The sequence below is a fragment of the Mesocricetus auratus genome, unplaced genomic scaffold (assembly GCF_017639785.1).
Source record: "Mesocricetus auratus isolate SY011 unplaced genomic scaffold, BCM_Maur_2.0 Super-Scaffold_100011, whole genome shotgun sequence".
NCBI lineage: Eukaryota > Metazoa > Chordata > Mammalia > Rodentia > Cricetidae > Mesocricetus > Mesocricetus auratus.
In genome coordinates, this window is record NW_024429195.1 from 79,023,732 (window position 1) to 79,046,126 (window position 22,395).

General features: G+C 42.9%; 1 protein-coding gene across 12 annotated transcripts in view; it reads left to right on the forward strand.

The window, feature by feature from the left end:
- The window catches only part of Mybpc1 (myosin binding protein C1), a 76,313-nt gene that overhangs the window by 10,653 nt on the left and 43,265 nt on the right, over positions 1-22,395 (forward strand). For 7 of the 12 annotated variants that reach the window (XM_040755114.1, XM_040755107.1, XM_040755108.1 and 4 more), the window contains exons 2-9: positions 5,164-5,199; positions 8,057-8,098; positions 14,652-14,690; positions 15,362-15,397; positions 16,962-17,075; positions 18,879-19,027; positions 19,734-19,851; positions 21,658-21,709. In XM_040755114.1, the coding sequence (XP_040611048.1) occupies positions 5,164-5,199; positions 8,057-8,098; positions 14,652-14,690; positions 15,362-15,397; positions 16,962-17,075; positions 18,879-19,027; positions 19,734-19,851; positions 21,658-21,709 (586 nt within the window). The remainder of the gene's footprint in view (positions 1-5,163; positions 5,200-8,056; positions 8,099-14,651; positions 14,691-15,361; positions 15,398-16,961; positions 17,076-18,878; positions 19,028-19,733; positions 19,852-21,657; positions 21,710-22,395) is intronic. The other 5 variants (XM_040755112.1, XM_040755113.1, XM_040755118.1 and 2 more) reach the window with 1 other exon arrangement.

Sequence of the window (22,395 nt, forward strand, 5' to 3'; positions counted from 1 at the left end):
TTGGTGGCATACCTGTGCTTTTTACAGTAGGTGATCATAGGAAAAATCCACCATAAATAGATCAGTCTGTCATGAGTTAGAAAAGATCAAAGACCAGTGGCTCTTTGACGGAAGCTAGCTTCATTGCTGCTGCAGAATCCCACTTTTTTTTAAGGTGTCCACTAAAAATTTGGGCATCCCCAGCTATTTCTTCTTTTCCTCCTCTTCCCCACTCCTTCTTCTTTCTTCCTCCTCTTCTTTGGTGAAGTACATATTCCTGCTTTTGCACACCATCTTGTTGGCATGTTTTCTGGTAACAGATGAGCACCAAGAGAGGGGGCAAAAAGCTGCCTTTATCCAGCTGGTCCACAAAGCTCAGGCTTCGTCTTTGACTTTTAAGTAGACAGAAGTTTAGTGGAGTCTTGCTTAGTCAATATCTATTTGCTTGTTTAAGATTTAGAGTTTACCAAAGAACTTCACTTGGTCATTGCTACACAGGGAGCCAGGTATCAGCACAGCTACCATAGCTGACTAAGGGGTATTTGCCTAGAAATTGGCGGGGCAGGTTCCTTGGTTCTACTGGTCTTTCCAGACTAGATTTTAAAAAGAATAGATTCCTTAGAAAGGAAGGGGTGCGTTGTTCCTGAGAGCCAAAACCCCAGCCATGTTTGCCTCCTGCCCTTGTTAAGAAATGCAAGACATGTGATGACAGTAAGATGAAATCTAAAAGATGGGTTTGGACGGATGCCTGGGAGCCTTGGCCAGCGGGGACAGCAGTGGAAGACATAGTGTTCCCTGTGGGTAATGCAGCCGAAGAAAGCTGCCCACAGAGCACCAGGGGACAGTTCTTGATTTCTTGGCAGGGAGGAGAAGGGGCTTTTGTGCGGGTAGGAACTGCCTGCCAGTCAGCTATATTTATGGAGCACCTGCTGGGTGGGACTTGGAAAGGAAGAGAAGACAGGCCTTGTCCTCAAGAAGCTTGTGACCAAAGAGGGAAGAGAGGTCCCCAGTTACTGTAAATGTTTTAGCATTTCCCAGCGTCTATGAAATGGGAGAGGGGCAGGTGACCTTTAGGGTCTGAGACGCTGGGAGTGTTGACTGCGGACCTGCAGCACCAGCAGTGCCACAAGCCTGCTGGAAATGCAGAAGTTTGAGCGTGGCACTGACCTCTAGTCAGAATCCTGCTTTGACTGGGTCCTGTGCAGCCGGCAGTTTCTGAAGCTCTAGAGCCCATGGAAGCAGGGAGTCCTGAGTGTTGCGGAAGAGCAGAGGGATGAAGGGCGACAAAGCCAATGCTAACAGATAATCGCTTACCTGTGACTTCCTTAAATGTGGGGAGCTCAGCCATGTTTGTAAGCCTTTTGCTTTTATGATGGTTGGGTTCTCCCACCTACTCAGTGGGGTATGTGGGAATGTTGTTATTAATAAATGTTTGCTATAGAAGCAGTCAATGAATTTGGGCAAGATTAGGCATGACAGGGTCCATCTGAGACAAATTGAGAGAGAGACAGAGAGACAGAGAGAGACAGAGAGAGACAGACAGACAGAGAGCATTCTTCATTTTCTGAGTCACGTTCCTGGTTACCTATTACCTCCAAATTACACGAATTCTTTGTGTAAATGCCCCAGAAATGATGGGGAGGTTTTTTTCCCTCCCCCTTCTGTTTCAGCACAATGGATGACTGATCGATGATTGATCTACTTGTCTAACTTGTGCACTGCAATGCTAGCCCTGAATTGTACCCCCATTAGCAGTAGTTCCCACTGCACAGTTAGGGTGGAGGGGGGCTATCACATCTGTCCCATCCCTGGCTGCTTCCTCAGCCCAATTCCAAACACATTTTAGTACTGGGAAGTCCATAGTCCTGAAAACTAGGCAAATCCTTAACAGGTGCTGTATGTAGACATCTGTTTCTTGTTCAGGCGTGGCCAAGTGAAAACAACAGTAATTAAGAAAAACCGGGAAGTGGCGAGGCATAGACAGTGAGTGTGCTAACTCATTCCTTCCTGCCAACCTCCCTGAGGTAGAGGCTCTACTGTTGCTTCCATTTCCTCATGAGGAAACGGCGGCACGTTCCTGCAGGCAGGCCAGCATAAGAGGTCACGTGACCCTGACCGTGATCAGTATGAGGGGAAAGTGAAGTAATGATGTCGAAAAGTCCGTCAGCTCATTTCTTCTGCCTCCTTCAGAGCCTCTGAGAAAGGAAGCTCAGGCCCTGCTCTCGGTTCGCCCGATGGGAGAGGTATGGAGCCTCGCTTCTCTTCATGAACTGTGGGCCTGTAAGAGTTTCGGTTCCCATGTGGAAAGGGGTTACTACAGCTAAAAAGTCGATAGAAGTTAGTCCTAAATGCAACAGGCATCAGCAAGTGGTTGTGTTTCTTTGTTGGCTGCAAAGCAACTGGCTTTCTGTGTTCTTGGGAGGGCACATTTCCTTTCCAAGCAGGCATACAACTTTTGTTTCCACTTCACGCAAATGTCTTAGCGTCAATGTCCTAAGTGTCCCCACAGTTTGGACAATCTGCTACACCCAAGCCCCACTTGAACCCGAAAGAACTCTAGCTGTCCTTAGGAAATGTGCCTTGTGTAGTACGTGATAATCATGCTTGGAATCCCAGCACTTTGAAGGCTGGGGCAGAAGGATTGCAGTGTGGTCTGGACTGACCTGGGTTACAAAGAAAGTCTGAAGCTAGGCAGAGAAAGATCTTGTCTCAATAACAAAACTGAAGGCGCTATCAGCCTGATTCACCTTGTGGCTTGTACACAACTATCCATGAAGCCTTTCTTCATTCTTTTCTTACCAGTTTTTACAGATTTAATGCATTTTCAGCAATACATGGAGCAGCCATGGAGACAAGCATCATCCCTGTCAATATTTAATTGGGGAAGAGGTATACACATAACACTGGGACTGCTGGAAAATAGCTAAGCCATAGTTGATAAGAAGTGTATTATGATGTGGTCACAGACTGCCAGGGGAATGAGGAAGACCAGAGTGCCACATCCCAGAAGGCCTTGAAAGGAACCAGAAAGGTAGACAAAGCCTACGCATGTAAAACAGTAGAACAGGATAGGCCTAGTCAGGATCCCTCCTGGGTCTCGCCCTCCACATAGTCACAGAGGAAAGGCAGAGACCCCGCTGGGGAAAAGAACAAGGCAGTGACCTTCGGTAGCAGGAAAGTCTGAGGACGGACAGAGAATACAGGTCCAGGGTAGAGTGGCAGCTGCAGTAGGACAGAAGAGGAAGAGCAGGAAAATGCAACATTGGCGTTGAGTGCTAACCTGGACAGAGTAGCCCCAAGCCAGTGGGTAAGAGACGGAATAATGGAGGGAATGCTGGAGTACAATAAGCAGCTACTGGATTAACAGACAGGGAGCACTGTCTGTAGAAAGAGCCAGGAAGAGGTCCTGGGGCACGCAGCAGCCATGGTTCAGACCAAAAGATAATGTGTCAGAGAAACTGGCTCCCCACTCTGGTGCTCTGGTAGTCATCCATGTGGCTCAACAGCTCACGCAGAGCCGAGCTGTCAATACTGGGCTTCCATTTCTCCACTCTCATCTGTGAAAATAAAAAGGCGGAGCCTTTCATCTCCCAGTGGAAAGCAGCATTAATGACACTTTTTATGATGTGGTGGAGACACGAAAACATCCTTGTCAGTGGCATCTAAAGGGACATAAGTCTTTTCACTGTACTCGTGAATGACCTCACATCCCGCCACGTTAACTTCTGCTAGCATGTAAGGCTAAATACCTCTTCTCCATTGATATTTATGTAGCTATCCATCTGTCCATCCATCTACCTATGAATCTATCTATCACCTTCTCCTTCGTTAATAAATAGTAAAATACTTATTGCTCACCAGCATATTTGAAAATTTTTTCATACGAGTAAATTAACCAGTTTAAGTTTATGTCAGATAAAAACTATGATGTTTAGAAAAGATATTGTTGCACCCCACATCCCTGCATTTCTCATTTTCTGATTTCTATCATGGCATAATCTATTTGTTTTTTCCTAAGCCCACCCCAGCCTTCATATACTAAAGTCCTGTGCATTCCCACAGCCAAGTCACTGGGAGGCATCCTAGACATGGACATAAAGCTAAGATCCTATTGTCTGCCTAAAATACAACTTTCTCGTCTTTGGGTTTTATTTAATGATTTAGTGGGAAATGCTTTTAAAGGAGATCGTCTCCATCAGCAGCTTCCTCCTGTTCTAGAATGAAAGTATCTGCTAATTCTGGTGCCCATAGGAATCCCACAGGAATATCTTTATGCTCTTTCACCCTGGAATGTGCCTGTGGCTACCTGGAATCAGTGTGTTCTCTAACAGAAGGTCTTTAGCAGACTGCAGGGTCACACTGCTCCATTCTACTGCACATGCAAAGCCAGGTGTAAAACTTCAAACCCTGAGCTTCGGAACGCCTTGGTAAAGGCAGGTGGAAGCCCAGGGTATACAGGCAAAGAAACCGTCGTGGGGGGGGGGTTGATTCCGTTTCTCAGAGACCAGTACTTTGCTCTGTAATGAGATGGGAGCTGCAGAACCAGAGGACTTTGTTGTCACCACCTTGGTCCCTTTTCATTTGCAGCAAGGGAATCTCCTAAAGGGACTTCATCTCAAGCCCCACGGGATACGCTTGCCACCTGCTGGGTCTCGTTCCACCCTCGCAGCAGCCCTCCAATATCAAATCAGATACTGTGGCCATTTTTCCCAGAGTGGGGGAACCAAACTTAGCAGTTGTAATTAAATTCCAGATCTGTACATGGCTTGGATGAGATTTTGCTTGTTTTTACATTTTAAGACAGAATTTTGAATAGCCCTAGTTGTCCTGGAACTTGGTATATAGCCAAAAATGACACTGTACTCCCAATTATCCTGCCCCTGCCTGGAAAATGTGGGATTGGAGGTGGGTACCACCCATCCCAGCCTTGGATGAAGACCTACGTGTCAAGCATAGCCTGGATCCCCATCTCACCTGTGCTCTCTCCCACATCACATTTCGCCACCTGGGAAGGCCACTTAGGTCCTCGGTTTGCACCACACACCGAGAGGTTGTGTGTGCCTTGGGACTCTTGATGCCTCCTCTGATGCTTGGTCAACAGGCACAGGAAGATGCCGCCAGAATGGGACAGACCTTACCTTTGAGAGGTGAGCCTAACACTTCCATTTTCCTTTTCATTTCTAGAAAATGAAGTGTCAGCCCCAGCTCCTCCCCCAGAAGGTAAGTAAAACCATCCCCTCACGTGTTCGAGTGGCAAATTCTGAAGTACGTCCCAGCATGGTTTGGCCTCCATGGATGCTGTGAGCTTGAATCTATTTCTTACAAAGACATTGGATGGTGACACGTGTGATGAGTTGATAACAAAAATAATGTATAGTATATTAACCTAATTTGAACAGCACTTAATATGTATTGTAGAATTATTTCAGGTCCTTCATTTACATACAAGTTGTTGCCAGGCCCACGTTTTGTATTGGTAGAGGCAAAACATTTATGAAGCTTTCCCAGGTTCAGTAAAAGTTTGCATCTTTCTTGTGACAGTGGAAAATGGGTGCCATCTCACCCTGAAGCTCATTAGCTTCTCATCTTTGTCTATGTCACCATCAGTCACCTTCAGAAACTCTTTGGGAATGGTTTTCTGAATGGCTTGGGACCGCCGAGGCACGGCATCCGAGTCCATTTATTGAATCATTAGTGTTCTCTGGCTTTCCAGATTGAGAAAGAGAATAACTAAAACTACCCAGCTAAATTCGTGGTAAGTCTACCTACAGTCAGAAACACAGGAAATTTGGAGTTGGAAGGATTATAAGCAAGTCCAAATGATGGTTAAAAGCTCAATGTGGACCTCAGGAGTCATTTGTGTGTCTGCTCCTGCCAAGACAAAGAAACGGAAATCATGTGTATTGTCATAAAAGCCCTCAACCCAGCCAAAACCAGACCTCTTGTCACCCTCCTTAAAGAGACAACTGGTGAGTCACTGGGCATTTACCACATGCACACCTCTAGGTGGCACCCTAAACCTGGAGAAGGAGACAGGGCTCTCACAAACACTTGATTAGGAGACTGATGCGCTGCCTACTGCGCTAAGGAGGCAAGTTCTTCCAAACACTTGAAAGGTAAAGCTCACACTGTACCAGACACAGCATGTATTCTAAGTAGGAAACGGTTTCCCGTATTATTGGTTTGCAGTCAAACTGAAAATAAAACACAGCCCGCAGAACAATCAAATGAATGCTACTAGACTGACATGCTCACAACGCTGTAGGGAGGCCTTCCAGGGCGGTGTGCAATTATACGCCAGTTATCTGAGTTGGCAGTGCGGTGTGGGGCCAAGGGGTGGGAGGCCCCTGCTGACTCCTTCTGCCCAAGTTCAATCTATAGATAGCACTTCTTCCTTCTTTATGAGAGAATTCTGCAGCTTTTCCACCCTGGAGATAGTGCTTAAGAGGGTAGTTCAGGGACCTGAGTGGTTCACAGAGCCTCTTTGTCTCACTAGGAATATCAACCTCGCCGGAAACCTGAAATAGTAAGGAATACTGCTGATTTCCAAATGAATGAAACAGGCTTGGATCCAGTATTTTGTAGATGTCTATCTTGAAGCCACTGGAGACGTGTGACATTCTTCTTAGGGTCGTCTTCTTCCTCACTGTGGTTTCTTCTCGTATGTAAGGCTTATTTTGGCCATCACTGAGCACACCGAGAGCCTAGACAAGCCTTTCTCTTCTGCCTGCAGGTCAGATGCTGTGCTAGGCCACTACAAACTATGTTTTCCCGAGTCGACCATACCTCATATTTATTATACAATATTGAGCTACTTATGGTTAAAATGCCTACACTCAAAGTTTGCTGAAATAATCTTTAGTTAGCTGAGATCTGGTAGGAATTGTAGGAAGAAGCAGGTGGACAGATAGGAAGAAAGGAGATAGAAGACAGAACTCATGCTTGAAATGATGTTTAATTCTTTTGCTTGAATGAAATAGGGTCTCATGTGTCTCAGGCTGGTCTTGAACTCATGATCATCTTACTTCCATTGGATTACAATGTGTGCCACCACTCTCAGCTATGGGTGAAATACTTTAATGTCTTAAGGTGTATTTGTGTGGGCGTATCTGTGTGAATGTACATTCACATGTGTCAGGTACAGGCAGAGGCCAGAAAAAGGATGGAGTTACAGGCAATGTCAGCCACCTGACATGGATGCTGAGATCCAAACTTAGGTCTTCATGTTTGAACAGCAAGTTCTCTTAACTGCTGAGCCATCTCTCCTACCCCAACAGTTATTACCTTATACATACTCTTCTCATCTCTAAACTAATAAGATTATGAACAGAAAGAGATGCAGGGTAGATGACCTTGATAAAATCTGATCCTGCTGTCCTCATAACACAATTATTCCTACCCAAGCCAATCCAGAAGAGTCATGTGTCCACAAGAACATTTTCAATCTACATGCATCATACAATCATTTTATACCTCCTTGTAACAGCCAGAAACTAAGCTTTCCGTGGGCCAACATTCCTTAAAGTGTTCCTGGCTGAACTCTAAAACAAAGAGACTCACTTAGAATACTCAGTTCTACTAAAGTATGTAATACAACATGGTAGAGTTAAGTGTAGGGTTTTTTTTTCTTTCTTTCGTTCCCCCCCCCCTTTTTTTCTTTTTGGTGGGAGAGTTTGTTTTATTGAGACAGGGTCTCTTGTGTGTAGTCCTGGCTGTCCTGAAGTTAATATATAGAACAGGTCCTTGAACTCCCAGAGACCCTCTGCCTCTGCCTCTTGAGTGCTAGGTTTAAAACAGTATGCTACCATACCCTGCCCTGGGTTAAGTGTATTTTAACAAAATGTATATTGCATGCTTTGATATATTTTTTAAACTATCATACTTATTAACTGCTTAGATTAGAGGTTAAAGTGACTCTAAGCTAGAATTCCCAAATTCCTAATTGATATGCAGCATAATGAATCTGTATCGTCATTAACGTCGCCATTTATTTCCTTCTTCTCACTCTACTCATTGCTCATCACCCAATAAAGTGCCGTGAGACACTTTTAAAAATGTGCTTGTACTTTCCACACAGAACCAAGCAAAGAGAAAGAGGCAGGAACCGCGCCAGCAAAAGGTGAGTTAGAGGGAGGGAGAGGGAGACAGAATCCAACAAGGTCAGAACAGGAAAGGGGTGGGGAGGAGACATTGGTGGTCATGTCACCTGTGACATTTATCTGCATTAGCTTTCATCTGTGTGGTTTCCAGTTCCTCATTTGCATCTTATCTGCAAGAACCAATCAGCATAATCCCAAGTGGTGCCCGCAAGAGACTCTGTGTGTGTGTGTGTGTGTGTGTGTGTGTGTGTGTGTGACACTCATTTCCAAAAGGAGGGAAATCCTTACAAAAATATCAAGAGCACTCAGTAAGAAGCCAGTATCAGTTGGTGAGTTGGCAGTTTTTGAGTCCTACTGAATATGATGATCCTAATTTACTTCATTTGGGAAAATCAGCTGATTTATCCAGAGGTTTCAAAAGTTTTCCAGTTTGTGAGTCTTTGCATGAACTACTTCAGGTTCTGTTGCAATAAGACCAGTCCCTCATGGAACAACACTGAGTACACAGTCCTGTGGATACATGAAGACCAGTCCCTCACTGTACAACATGGAGTACACAGTCCTGTGGATACATGAAGACCAGTCCCTTATGTACAACACAGAGTGCACACTGGATACCTACACTGATTTGTAGACACTGGCATTACACATTAAGCAGACGTCATGCCGCTGCTTACTGAATTGAACACTCACTGATGTAATATTGACACATGTTTTGCCCTTTGGGGAAATACTAGCTTTGAAAAAGAAATAACCATTATTGTGTATTTCTGTGTGTCACCATGGTTCAAGTCATTGCTATCACTGACCATCTCTTTTTAGGCTAAAGAGTAAGATGTTTAGCCTAAAAGAGAAAACTTTTCTTGGAAGTTGACGGACAGTTTTGCTTTGTATGTTTGCATTATCATTTTTACGTTAATGAAGAATGTAGTTTCAATTTCAGAGTAATTATTTTCTAATTACAATAAGATTCTTATCTTTCCTGAGTACAACTCAAAGCATGCTAATTATCTATTTGTTCTTTGTATGTCATATGTCATATCCCAATTCCCTTCTATACATTCATGAAATCTATCTTTCTTCCTTCCTTCCTTCCTTCCTTCCTTCCTTTCCTTCACTATACTTGATTTTCTTCAGATAACTTGGACTTACTCTCTTGTAAATGAACACACAATGTTAGCACATTACACTTTGTCCTGACCTTCAGGAGTGCCCATGGACAGTACCACAGATGCTAATCCTGGCTATGTGGCCACAGTTCAAGGCTATTTTCTTACAGAATGCAGACAGTGCAAACTCCTAGAAATCTTTCCATGATACAGGTTCAAGGAGGTTTGCACATCCTGGCTGCAATTATTGTAACATTATTCTCAACAGGACCAGTGGAGTATACCTCTGCTTCCAAGTTTGGAAAGTGTTGCTTAAGCTGACCTGTGGGGCTGAACCAACGGGACAGGTGATGCAATCCTAGAAGGCAAGCTGTCATGCTTTAAACAAAGCCTGAGCTCGACCCTCAGTCTACAAAAGTCATCATACTCCATTTACATGCTTAAAGAAGTTTTCTATAAACTCAAAGCAACCAGTCACCAATACTTCCTTACAGAAAACACATGTGATGAAATAAGGCCAGATGATGGAATCTCCTAAAATTAGTAGCTGTTTCTTCTCTCTTTGCCCTCCTGCTGAAGATGGAGTTTCTGTCCCGCCTGGTCCCGCAGCCATTCAGTCCCAAATAAACACACAGAGGCTTATATTAATTATAAACTGTTTGACTGATGGCTCAGGCTTCTTATTGGCTAGCTCTCTCTTAATTATTAACCCATTTCTATTCATTTGTGTATCTCCATGTGGTTTTGACTTACCGGAGAATGGCCATTGGCCTATCTGCCCAGTAGCTGCCTTTTTTTTTTCTTTTTTTCTTTTTTTCTTTTTTTTTTTAACTATCTAACTCTGGTTTCAGTCCTTTGACAGCTGGCCTGACCATCTGGCTCACTTCCTCCTTTCCGTCTTCCTTCTAATTTTTCTTGGAACTATTGCCCCTGTCATTCATGGTTGTCTCCACTTAGCCACACATTAGTGGTTGACTCCTTGCTTTTCGATGGTTAGGCACTGTGTCTAAACACCTGTTTGGTCTCCTCATCTCGTTCCCTCCAGGATCTGGCATAGAACCTCACATGACAACCTCCCAGCAAACACTTGCAGGATGAATCAATCAACAATTGAATTTCTATGCTGTCTTGGCTACATAGATACAACAATGGTGATCTGGATAGTTTTATTCCTATATTTTTCTCATTTGCTGGGCCAGGTACAGACTTATAGTTGGTATGTAGAACAGCTTTCCCAAAGCCTCTAAGCATGATCACACCCGCACATGGAAATTAGTTCTAAACTTACCCCGGCATCTTTTATTACTATGCACTCTAGTCCTCTGTCTAGTTAAAGCATTTTCAATAAATAAGCTCTATGGCTGTCACTATTAACAATATTTTGCTCTACTGGAGAAATGGCTCAATGGTTAAGAGCACTGACTGCTCTTCCAAGAGGACCTAGGTTAGACTCCTAGCACTCAGGTGGTCCCTCATAACCATGTGTAATTTGCAGTCCTGGGTACTATGGTGACCTCTCCTGGCCTCTACAGGCACTGCCTGCATGTGCTTTAGGCACAACATCCATGCATATAAAATTAAAAACAACAATACGTTTTTGAAAAAGAATACTTTTAACTAAATTTACTCTGGTATGACCTAGAAATTTTCTGGAAAAAAAAACCTCATTTTTGTAGCCAAGGAGAGTTACTTGGTTCACATATTGCCCTTGTAATTAAGGTGTTGGTTATATCCGCCAACTTCTTCAAACACATTAGGAGCTTCTGAGTCATTCATAGTAACTCACACCTATAATCCTTGCATCTGAGGGTGGAGGCAGTAAGACTGAGTTTTGAAGCCAGCCAGGGTTACAAAGTAAGACCCTACTCCAAAAAATTTCTTTTTTCTTTTTCTTTCTTTCTTTTTTTTTTTTTTGAGACAGAGTTTCTCTGTGTTGCTTTGGAACCTGTCTTAGAACTCACTGCCTCTGCCTCTGCCTCTGCCTCTGCCTCTGCCTCTGCCTCTGCCTCTGCCTCTGCCTCTGCCTCTGCCTCCCAAGTGCTAGGATTAAAGGTGTGCACCACCACATCCAGCTAAAAAAATTCTTTTTTAGTATTGTATTAGTTCAGAGTCTTGTTTACATATGTGTATGTGTGTGTGTGTGTGCGCATGCATGTGCGCATATATGATAGGCTTAGTTAAAGAATTACTGTGGCTTTTGTTTTACTTCCAGGAAAATAATTGCTTTTTGTAGTTGCTGCAAGGAAAAATAAAAACTTGCTTACTTTCCCCAGTCTCCCCTGAAACCCTTCGAAACCCACACTTGTCAAGTCCCTCACATAACCTAAGCTGGAGCCTCTTCCTCCTGACCCAGTGTGGCTGGGAGAAGAGGAAGTAAACCAGAAGGCCTTTGAACCTGTGCCTTGCTGGAGGATGCAATTTCTCTAAGGAATCTTTCATTCATTTTCTCCTCTTAGGTTCCTTTATACCTGCAGCATCAGTGTCCTGGGGCTTTTTACTCATGTGCTGAACTGTGCTTGAGCAATTTACCTGTTGACGTCCATCAATTAATCCCTCTCTGAAAGACCTCATACAGGTTTCCTTTTCTTTTGCTGTGTAGTCTAGTATCATTGCTTTAGAGTAATGAATCTGTTAAAAATTCACATCGTTGTGTTTCTCGTTGCTGAGGCAGGCATTAGAAGATATAGCATCCATATCATAGGTCTGGAGGAGAGGAAAAAACTCATTAAATATACATATTTATAATAAGATGAACATTTGATTTTTATAAACATCAAAATGTGGAGGCATGTGTCATTTTAAAAAGTATAATTTAATAAGATGACTCAAAAATGATGAATTAATGCTAGCTATTGTTGCTGTCTTTCAATATTTTGTCCTTGCTGTTATGATTTTGGCAATGTATAGTATTATTTCTATATATGATTGCCCTGCTTGAGGTATTCATGAATTTGCCTAAATCAGACAAGATACCAGTATTCAACCTGTGTTTGTTATGAATCATGCATATTTCATATGCATTTACTCTTCATTTGTCTGAAGTTTACATTGCTTAAATTATTTTTTGCATTAACAGGCAATTTAAAATCAACTATGGGAAAGCCAATCACAGTGGCACTTGTCTTTAATCCCCGTACTTGGGAGGCAGAGGCAGGTGGATGATCACTTTGAGTTCAAAGCCAGCCAGGTAGAGATAATTGCAGAACCCAACAGAGCCTGGAAGACTGAAAACACACCCTTCAGGTTCTGGGGTGGCTGGGATTGCACAGCAGGGCCCACACACAACCCAGAGGACTCGTGGACCTCACTGAGATCCTAGGCTTTGAGTGTGGCTGTGTTCTCTCTCTCCTCTGACTTCTGCACTGGAAATGCCATTTTTCAGCCATCATTTTCATGGCCCCATGATTTCTATTTTCCCATGACCTGGAAATAAACAAGATCTGCTGTTGTTTTTATCTAAGTTGTTCTATTACCAAGAAAGACTTGGGAGTCAGATATTGGGGTGAAAACCTGATAGATCAAAGAAGCATCAGAGCAGGAACCAGCTGACCTTCCTTTTTTTTTTTTTTTTTTAACCAGAGCCCACAAGAGCATCTCTCCACATGTCCCAAGCCAAAACAGACAGCGAATCTCTAAGTCCCTCCCTACTCCTTCCTGTGAGGGTCTTTATCCATCCTCTCTATAGCTAAATTCCTGTCCACGAGTTGCTGACTCCACCCCCTGCCCCATGGTTGATTTTATTAACAGAGTCTCGGAGTTTCACAGCGTGATCAGGTGCAGCTAGGGCGCACAGCCTGCTGCCTGCAGACTCCGTCTTCAAATGTGTTGTATTCTAGTAAGCCCAAAAGGAAAAGTTAGAATTTTCGCCAGCGTTGTAGTCACTTTGAAGTAGAGAATGGGGTTGCGGGACTTCCATACTACACTATTTCTTTTTTTGTTTTTGTTTTTTGAGATTCTGGTGTTGAGTGCATGCCACAGCACCTAAAAGGTTCACATAGCCTGCCCCCATCCTCCGCAACAGAATCTGCCTTTAGTGGTTGATAAGAAATATTAAACTTTTCTTCTTCACCCAACTCAATTGAATTCAACCAGGCCAGCATTGGAGAGTTTAATTCAGATTTTCAACATCCAAGGTTCATCACAGAGATGAACACTGGTAATCCCAACTCTGAAGAGGCCAAGGCAGGGGGATTTCAAGGTTGAGGTTCATGAGTTCCAGGCTAGCTGTGTCCTTTTCTTTTTTTTTTCCAGAAGCAGATGTACAATGAGTTTAAGAAGGATATCACCTCAAGTCCACTAGCAGATGAGCTCACCAAGGGCGTTGACACGTGTGCCAGTGAATATGCATAAACACCACAATAAAATACAAATGTTCACTGGAGCTATCACTAAAAGTTTCCACTGAACAATCCCAATTTTCATAACCTGGTGAATCTCCTCCTGGGTTTTGAAATAATAACACTGGGGGACGTCTCCGTGTTGCAATATTTTGTTTGGAGAAGTGGTAAGATACATTCCTGGTTGAGAGTGATGGAAAGCCACTAAAATAGTATTTGTTGTAAATTTTCCAATAGATCCTACAAAAGCCTACCATCTCTGTAAATGTTAAACTACTTTTAGTAAATATTCTATGCACACAGATCTTCTGTATCGTATGCATGAGGTCATATAAGGCCCCATTATGGTAAGTGTAAAATGTGAATTATTTATTCGGACGCTAGCCCGCATGCTTTGGGAAGAAGGGTCAGTGTTTCCAGTACCACCGACTGCATCTTTACATATGCAAAGCATGCATGTTGTTCCACAGGTGTGTCAGCAAGGGGGTTCAGTGCCTCTGAGCATAAGTGCTGCACAATGTATTTCGGAATTCATAACTTTGCATGAGTAAATTTTAAATTATGCAGCACTAGAAGTACCAATACAATCTTGGGGAAATGGCTGCAAAGTTCTGAAGATGAATATCACTAAACTTAATAAAAAACAGATTAATTTATATTCATTAACTTGAGTTTTGGCTTCTTAAATACAGAAGGGAAATGCTAGGGTTTACTGGGTGGAAACAAGTTCTCAAACAGTCTCTAAAAGCTCATGTGTCAGTGTCTAAATGAGTGATATATGCATAACATCTGACATTGGTTTCAGCTATGAAAGAAAAACTTGGAAACCCCCTCCATCATTTCCCACTGACACAGAAGCTCTGGCATAGCTCCATTTTTTAAATCTAGGTTTTCATTTGAATTATCCAACACTCACACCCTTTTTTGTATTCTCCTTCTGTTCGGTTTAGGGTTTTGTCCGTGCTCTTAAAGTTTACCCGCAGGTTCAAGGTCTCCCAGGGCTCACTCAACGGCTGAAAATGCTGTGTAGCCTCTCTCTTTTTTTTTTTTTTCCAGACTCCTCTTCCCCAGGTTACCTGGATGAAGTTCTCTCTTCCTTGACTTTTTCCTCCTGTTTCTTGTTTCAGAGGAAGATGAGGTCTCTCCGCCGAGTGCCCTGCCTCCAGGTTAGGATGACTCCCGGGCCCAACTTTTAACTCATTAATTCCTTGTCCCGCTGTAGAAGCAAAGATTCAGGGAAGTAAGAGGGGGAAATCATTGGCTTTAATGATGATTTCCAAGAGAAACTTCTGAACAGGAAGATTCCCTAGCCAAGTGTGGTGATACACACCCATAATCTCAGTACCGGGAAGGTTTTCAAGGTCGGCCTGAGTTACATGGTGAGACATTGTCTTAAAAAAGAAAAGAAAAATCTTGGATATAGATGAGTTTAGGGATGAAAATGGTTATCATTCATTTTCATCTATATATCCTGCCACCTCCCATCCTTATTTGTATTTTCAAATTGTATTTTTTGTTCTTTTTTTTGTTTGTTTTTTTGTTTTTACGAGACAGGGTTTCTCTGTATTGTTTAGGAGGTTGTCGGTCCAGCCTGGCCTCTGCCTCCCGAGTGCTAGGCTTAAAGGTGTGCGCCACCACCGCCCGGCTTGTATTTTTGTTCTTAAAGAAGACAGACTTGTAACAGAGTCCTTCATGGTTGGGAATCAAGGCCACGTTCAGTTTTCTTCCTCTATAACAAAAAGAGATGGAGCCTAGGGGTACCCCAGGGATGCTGTAGTTAGCCCACTTCCTACTACCTAGCCCCTCTTGCATCCTCCAAATGATGCTTTCCTTTCAGGTTTGGGTAGTCGGGCCCTGGAGAGAAAAGACTCAGGTGAGCAAATGCATCGGGACACGGCATCCAGACAGGCTTACACAAGCACTAATGAGTGTTTCCTGAAGCTGTGCTCACTCTAATCCTTGGTTTATTCAGTCTGTAGCTCTTATAGCATCCTTCTGTGACATTTCCCAGTACATGGAAACTAATGGATTGAGAAACAATTAATTTTGCATGATACAAATACACACATTCAAGAATCCGGCCACATATGCCACCAACTTACTTACTATATAACAATATCACCTTTTTTTTTAACACTTAGAGAAACAGAGATCAGTCTCCACTCCTGGGATGTGCCAAAGTTATAATTCACATCTGTGTATAATTGCAAATATAATTGCTAGAAACATTTTCAAACATGTCCTATCAGCTGCAGCTACAATTCTGAAGTTACTTGGTCATTCATTCATTCATTCAGTCATTCAACAACTTTGTGCTGTGGGCCTAGCCTGGTCCCATCCCTGACCACTTCAGGGCCAGTCAGTGGCACAGGCACTGCAGGCGTAGAAGTGAACACAATAGTGAAAATTCGTGTCCCCATATCCTTTACACAAGTGACCAGCACTCGCTACGGCTGTTAGCAGGGACACAACACGTTCCTTTCACAGTAGCATGGGAATTGAGAATGTGTATTCCAGCAACTACTTGGCTTAACTTCATCGTGGGTAGAATTCTAAGCACTGAGCATGACTGACCCGTGAAAACTAAAATGATTAAATGTGCACTTTCCTTTTTTTCCTGAAACATTAACAAACATAGTTGTTGAACCACGCATTTCCACCCAGTTATCAAGTGCTGACAACCGCACTTGGCTCAGTGAGGGCTGGACTATAGCCCCCCTTTACCGCCCCCAACTCCCTCACTGGAGTTAATTGCTAATCACTGGTAACTCTGCACCTCCTTTCAGGCTAGGAAATACAAGATAAGCTTCCTTTTCAGCTTGTCTCTCTTTGTGGGAAAGCTGTGACCAGTCTTCGCTCTGTTTTTGTTTTTGCTTTTGTTTTTCTCTTCCTTGCAGGACAATCCAACTATTCTTTAAATTTGTCCCTGCAGGTCATGACCCTGTTACTTAACCTCTACGTAGAATTTTCCACTGAGCACAACAAGGAACCTAAAAGATCAAGGCCAGGCTTGGCTGTCTGACCCAAGCTGAGCAGTTTATTCTCCAAGTGACCACCCACCTTTTTAGTTTCTCCAGATCCTGTTGTATGGATTTGGACCAGAGAGACACGAAGACTGCTGTGAGGATCTCTCACTGCCGCTGTGTAGATAATGGGAAACAGGCGGAACACCAAAGATATCTAACAACTCACCCGACAAGCTTCACTATTCCAGGAATTAGGCAATGGCCCTTGGTCTGACCGGTGAAGAGCTAACACCGTAGGGATGGAAATCTGACCCTCCCTCCTGATGGTTGGTGGGGCAAGACAAGGCTGTCTTTTTGATCTAGGTTTTTAAGCTAGAGCAAGAATCTGGATGAGGAGAACAGAAGCACAGGTAAGCCATCCTGAGGAGAAGCTGGCCCTGAAATGATCCCTGTCCTCCTTTCCGCTTCCAGAATGGTCTCTCGGTGAGTCACCTGCTGGCGGAGAGGAGCAGGACAAACAGAACGCCAACTCTCAGCTGTCCACCCTCTTGATTGAAAAACCTCAAACAGGATCAGTGAAAGTTGGTGAGTATTAGCCCGAATCCTTCCCCTCTGCACATATCACAAAGTAAATCATTTTAAAATGAGATTTTTCAGTAGCCACGAGAACATTTGTCATGCCATTCCATCTTGTATCCCATTTTTCCACCTCCCTGCTTCCCTGTTCCCTAACCTTTGTTGACATTTATTTTAGTAGTTGTTAGCACATAGGAATTCAGTGTCAGGACCTAAGAGCCAGTTTGTTTGACGTGCATTGGTGTTTTGCCTTCATGTGTGTCCATGTGAGGGAGTCAGATCTTGGAGTTAGAGGCAGTTGTGAGCTGCCATGTGGGTCCTGAGACTTGAACCCAGGTCCTTTGGAAGAACAGTGTTCTTAACCACTGAGCTATCTCCCTAGCCCCAGTGAGAGCCAGTTTGATTGGACCTAAAACGTTGGTTCTTGCTAGTAGGACAGATGATTTTTCATCATTCCACCTCAGTTTCTTCCTGTGTAAAATGAGAATAAATAATGATGCCTGTCTATGAAGTACGCTCAACCAGCTGTCACTCTGGCAGGAATGGCCCCATCAGGTGCTTAGAATGCCCACAAGTCTGTACATGTGCTAGTGTACAGACACACACGCAGTGTGTCTCAAGGGCAGATGGTACAGATTTGGAAATATTTATTCAGAAATATTCATTACAGGCTCTCTGGTTGCCCTGGATATGGTGTGCCATATGAAATCTACATAAATTATAAAGACAGTAACAGACAAGAAAAGTTAGCCAAACTGATAACCACAAAAGTTACATGCCATGAAGGGAATAAACATAGAGCTGAGAGAGACAACTTAGGACCTCATGGGTTTTAATTTAGCAAATTCTTATGATCAGGATCAGACTTGGGTATTGACCAGATGTTATGCAAATGAGCAAATAATTAACTATATCCCAGACTTTCTTCTGTTAGGTCTAGCATACAAGTAGAAATGTTGGCTTCTGGTGTTCCCGGGGCCTAATCAGTGACTACATAGTCACTTCAAAGAGATTGGGTTAACTTACTCATAACCCTGTGATTACAGACATCCGTCATCTTGAATAATAAAGAGATGTATTTCTTTTGTGATTTTTAATTCCACATAAATGTAAATACACATATGAATATTTCTTTCCACCAATATCTTCATTGCTTCTTTTCTGATTCAAAATTTCCAAACGAGCCGGGGATGTGGCTCAGTGGCAGAACACTTTTTTAGCATGCACAGGATCCCAGGGCTCAATTCTCAGATGTATATATATACATACATACGTGTGTGTATGTGTGAGTATCTGAATATATATTATATGTGTGTATATATAACCTGAGTATATATATTACACTATTGTATATAATATATAAATATGATATGTATATATATATATTTGATATTTAATTTTTCAAGACAGGGTTTCTCTGTAGCTTTGGAGGCTGCCCTGGAACTAGCTCTTGTAGACCAGGCTGGTCTCAAACTCACAGAGATCTGCCTGCCTCTGCCTCCCGAGTGCTGGGATTAAAGGTGTGCACCACCACTGCCCGGTAAATATGATATATATTACTCAGTAAAAATATATAGAGATTCATACACACACACACACACACACACACACACACACACACACAAACTTCCAAAGCATATCACATGAACTTTCCTAAGGATACTTATCACAAAACAGGACTGACCCATTGTGCCGCTGTGAAAACAGAAGCCATGCTCCATACCGTGCAGACTTGCGTCAACTCCCTTCTGCTGAAAGCAAGACAAATGACAGTTCCTAAATCTCAGATTAAATCCTTTGTACTTTTTCTAGGTGAAAACATCACCTTTATAGCCAAAGTCAAGGCTGAAGATCTTCTTAGGAAACCTACTATCAAATGGTTCAAAGGGAAATGGATGGATCTGGCCAGCAAAGCCGGGAAACACCTACAACTAAAGGAGACCTTTGAGAGGCACACTCGGGTACGGTCCTGACCCGTCGGGTAGAAAGCTGTTTCGACTGCTGCATGGCTTTTCCCTGGGGGGTATATTTCTATTCACCCAGATAACTGTGACAGTGATCTCAAAGAAAAGCTCCCATCCGAGGCCAGCTTGGTGAACCAAGGGGTTATCTCTAGGAGCATGCGTAAGGTGTTACCTACAGCAGCGTGAGAAAACCAGGGGCTACATCATGAAAAGCCTCACCCCGGCAAGGGTGATCGTTTATGAGAGCTGCATCACCCATCTTTGGTACAACTTCACTGATAGCTAGGCACTGCAGGTTATCTCCTCTGTAGTTCTTTGCTGTCGATGGAACACAGGGAGGGGCGTGGCGAGGCTCCACCTTCTCTCCAGGAGGGAATGTTAAAAAGGCTTAAATCTTGTGATTGTCTCATTCTGGTGATTCAAAGCTACTCTGATTCAAAATGGTAATGATTAGCTCCAACCCAGAGGAAATAGCTACACGACGAAAGTTCAGTTTTGAGTGATTCTGGTCCCCCTGGGTTATCATCCCCGTGTCTGCACTCTGCTGCAATTGTCGCTGTTTCTAGAAACTGTAGGGCACATTCTCCTTCTAGACCGAGACATACTAGATGCAGGTGCTGTCTTATCTTTACACAAACACTGAGAAATTTGTTAAGTAATTGAAAGGAAAACACTTGGTATGTCTGGATGCTTTTCGTTGCAGATATACACATTCGAGATGCAGATCATCAAAGCCAAAGAGAACTATGCAGGAAATTACAGGTGTGAGGTCACCTACAAGGATAAATTTGACAGCTGTTCATTCGATCTTGAAGTGCATGGTAAGAGAACCTTCTCGCCTGGATAAATGTGACTTTTTACAGAATGGAAAAAAGATGGAGAAGATATTTATGCAATGCTATCAGATTTGGATGATTTAATTTGCATTTTGTTTTGCTTTCAAGACAGGGTTTTCTCTGTGTAGTTCTGACTATAGAACTCACTCTGTAGACTAGGCTGGCCTCAAACTCAGAGATACCCCTGCCTCTGCCTCCCTAGAGCTGGGACTAAAGGCCTGCAATACCACCATCTTAATTTTCATTTAAGATTGCATTTTTTCTGATTATGGAGGATTAAGTAAGTTTGATGAACCAGTATTATCTCCTGTTACCAGCAATCCACCAGTCTCCCAGAGAAGGATAATACTGTTTTTCTAATAATGTTATCTGTTGCATGAGACCACTTTTCCACGGAGTTTTGGGAATAAGACTGCAAGGATGCCAGGACAAAAGGAAGATGTTCTCCTATAGTGACTAATGTCACACAGTGGAAATTTCCACCTATGTGTTTGATGCACTGTCCAGAAAAAACTCAATATGGATAAATCTTAGGGTACATTGAGAATAGATGAAATTTCCACTTTTGTAAGTATGAAGGTAGAAAATCAGCTTACTAACAATAATCATGAACTTAAGATGAGTTAATCTAGGTGTGATGTAGCCAAAAATAAAAAATAAAAAAGCCAGTATTGTTTTAAATGGAATTCTTTACATGGACTGGAATTGAGTTTTAGGAAACAAAGCCTTTCTCTGCAACCTACTACTTGTTCCACATTTGGAGTAATGTCATTGGTCACGTGTACTGTACCTCAGCTTCCATCCCTCCAGAGCAGGGTAACTGAGATCACAAAGACTCCAGAAACTACACCCTTGTCCTACTTGAGTATATGTGGATGAAGGGAGTCAGCCATGTCTTAAAGTACAAACAAGGGCAGCCACACAGAAGGGAAATGCCCTTTCCTGTGCTCAAGCAGGGTTAGGCAGATTGGAGAGTCTGGGGAGGCGAACTTTGTCCTCACATTAGGATGAACTCTGCCAGGAAGCTATGTAGACAAGCTAGGTGTGGCACATGCCTCGACCACTCAGGAGACAGAGACAGCAAGACAACTGGACTTGAGGCCCGCCTGGTTTACAGAGTGAGTTTCAGACCAGATAGAGCTACATAATAAAACTGTCTCTAAAAAAAGTGAAAATAAAAGAAAGGAGAGAAACAGAAAGGAAGGAAGGAAGAAGGAAAGAAAGAGAAGGGAGGGAAGAAGGAAAGGGAAGGGGAAGAAGAGGAGGGGAGGGGGAGAAAAGGAGAGAGGGGAGAGGGGAGGGAAACTATGTTGACAACCTGGAAAGGACATGAAGTTCTTATTCTGAGAGATGTCAAGCTGACACAGAATGATCATGGGTCCCTTCACTGTAAGGACTTCTAGTACCCACAGAGCTGCATTGCTCTGGCCAGGCATGTCTAACAGTTTCCTGGGAAACCTTTACAGAATTGTGATTGTTGGATTTCCCTCCATGATCTCATAGATCAAAATCTCTATCAGAAAATATGAAGTTAGTGCATTTTAAAAGTTCTTTGTGAACCAGTGGACAGGCAGGTGGGGTGACTATTTGCCTCCCAAGTCTTTCTGTTGGTTCTTCATTTAGAGGCTGAGAGATGAGGATGCCTCAGGAGCCCAGTCACCCAGGAGAACAGCCATGTCCCTTCATCTAATGCTTTTCCATCTGGGGAAAGCTCCACAGTCCACGTGAGAACTGAATACAAAACCACCTTCTTAATTGTCATTCATGGTATTATTTTCTTTCTTTTCAAAGAATCTACTGGGACTACTCCAAACATTGACATCAGATCTGCCTTCAAGAGAAGGTAATTTCAAAGTGGGAATCCAGATAGCTTTCATATAACATGGAGGTAGAAGGATTTCCTTCCATACTCCATATTCCCAAAAGGCTCAGCCCATTTCACTGAAGCCAAACATATGTAAAAGTTGCCTTTCTAGAAAAGCCATGAGCTTTAATACCCAACCAACCTTATGCTGACAACTTCTTGGAGTATTCTTGTTAGAGAATGGAGCCTCCGTTTTTTGCAGGTCTCACGATGCCTTAGATTATCCAGATTGAGGAGTGGCTTCATCCTTAATTGCATTGTTTTCCTCCAAATGCCCACAAGAGAAAAAGAAAGAATATACCTCATACAGCACCAGCATAGTCATAGCTGAAAACTCTCATTTCTATTTCTTTTCATTGTGTATGGAGCTACTAAGCCACATGCCCTACCCAAAACACAATTATTAAAGTTAACACCACATACTGTGGGATTGTCCTAGATGAATAACCACGAATCTGCTGGCCTTGAGGGCACTGTAGAAAGTAACAACTTAGACTGACCCCACACACCACTCGGGAAAGCTGCCCTAGAGTATAAAATATGCGATCCCTTTATTATAAAGCAATGGTTTATCTGATTACAAAGATACAATTTCCTGTCTAATTTATCAAGAAATATAATGTTTAGTGACTTTTGAAAAATATTAGAAATTATTCAATGAGTTA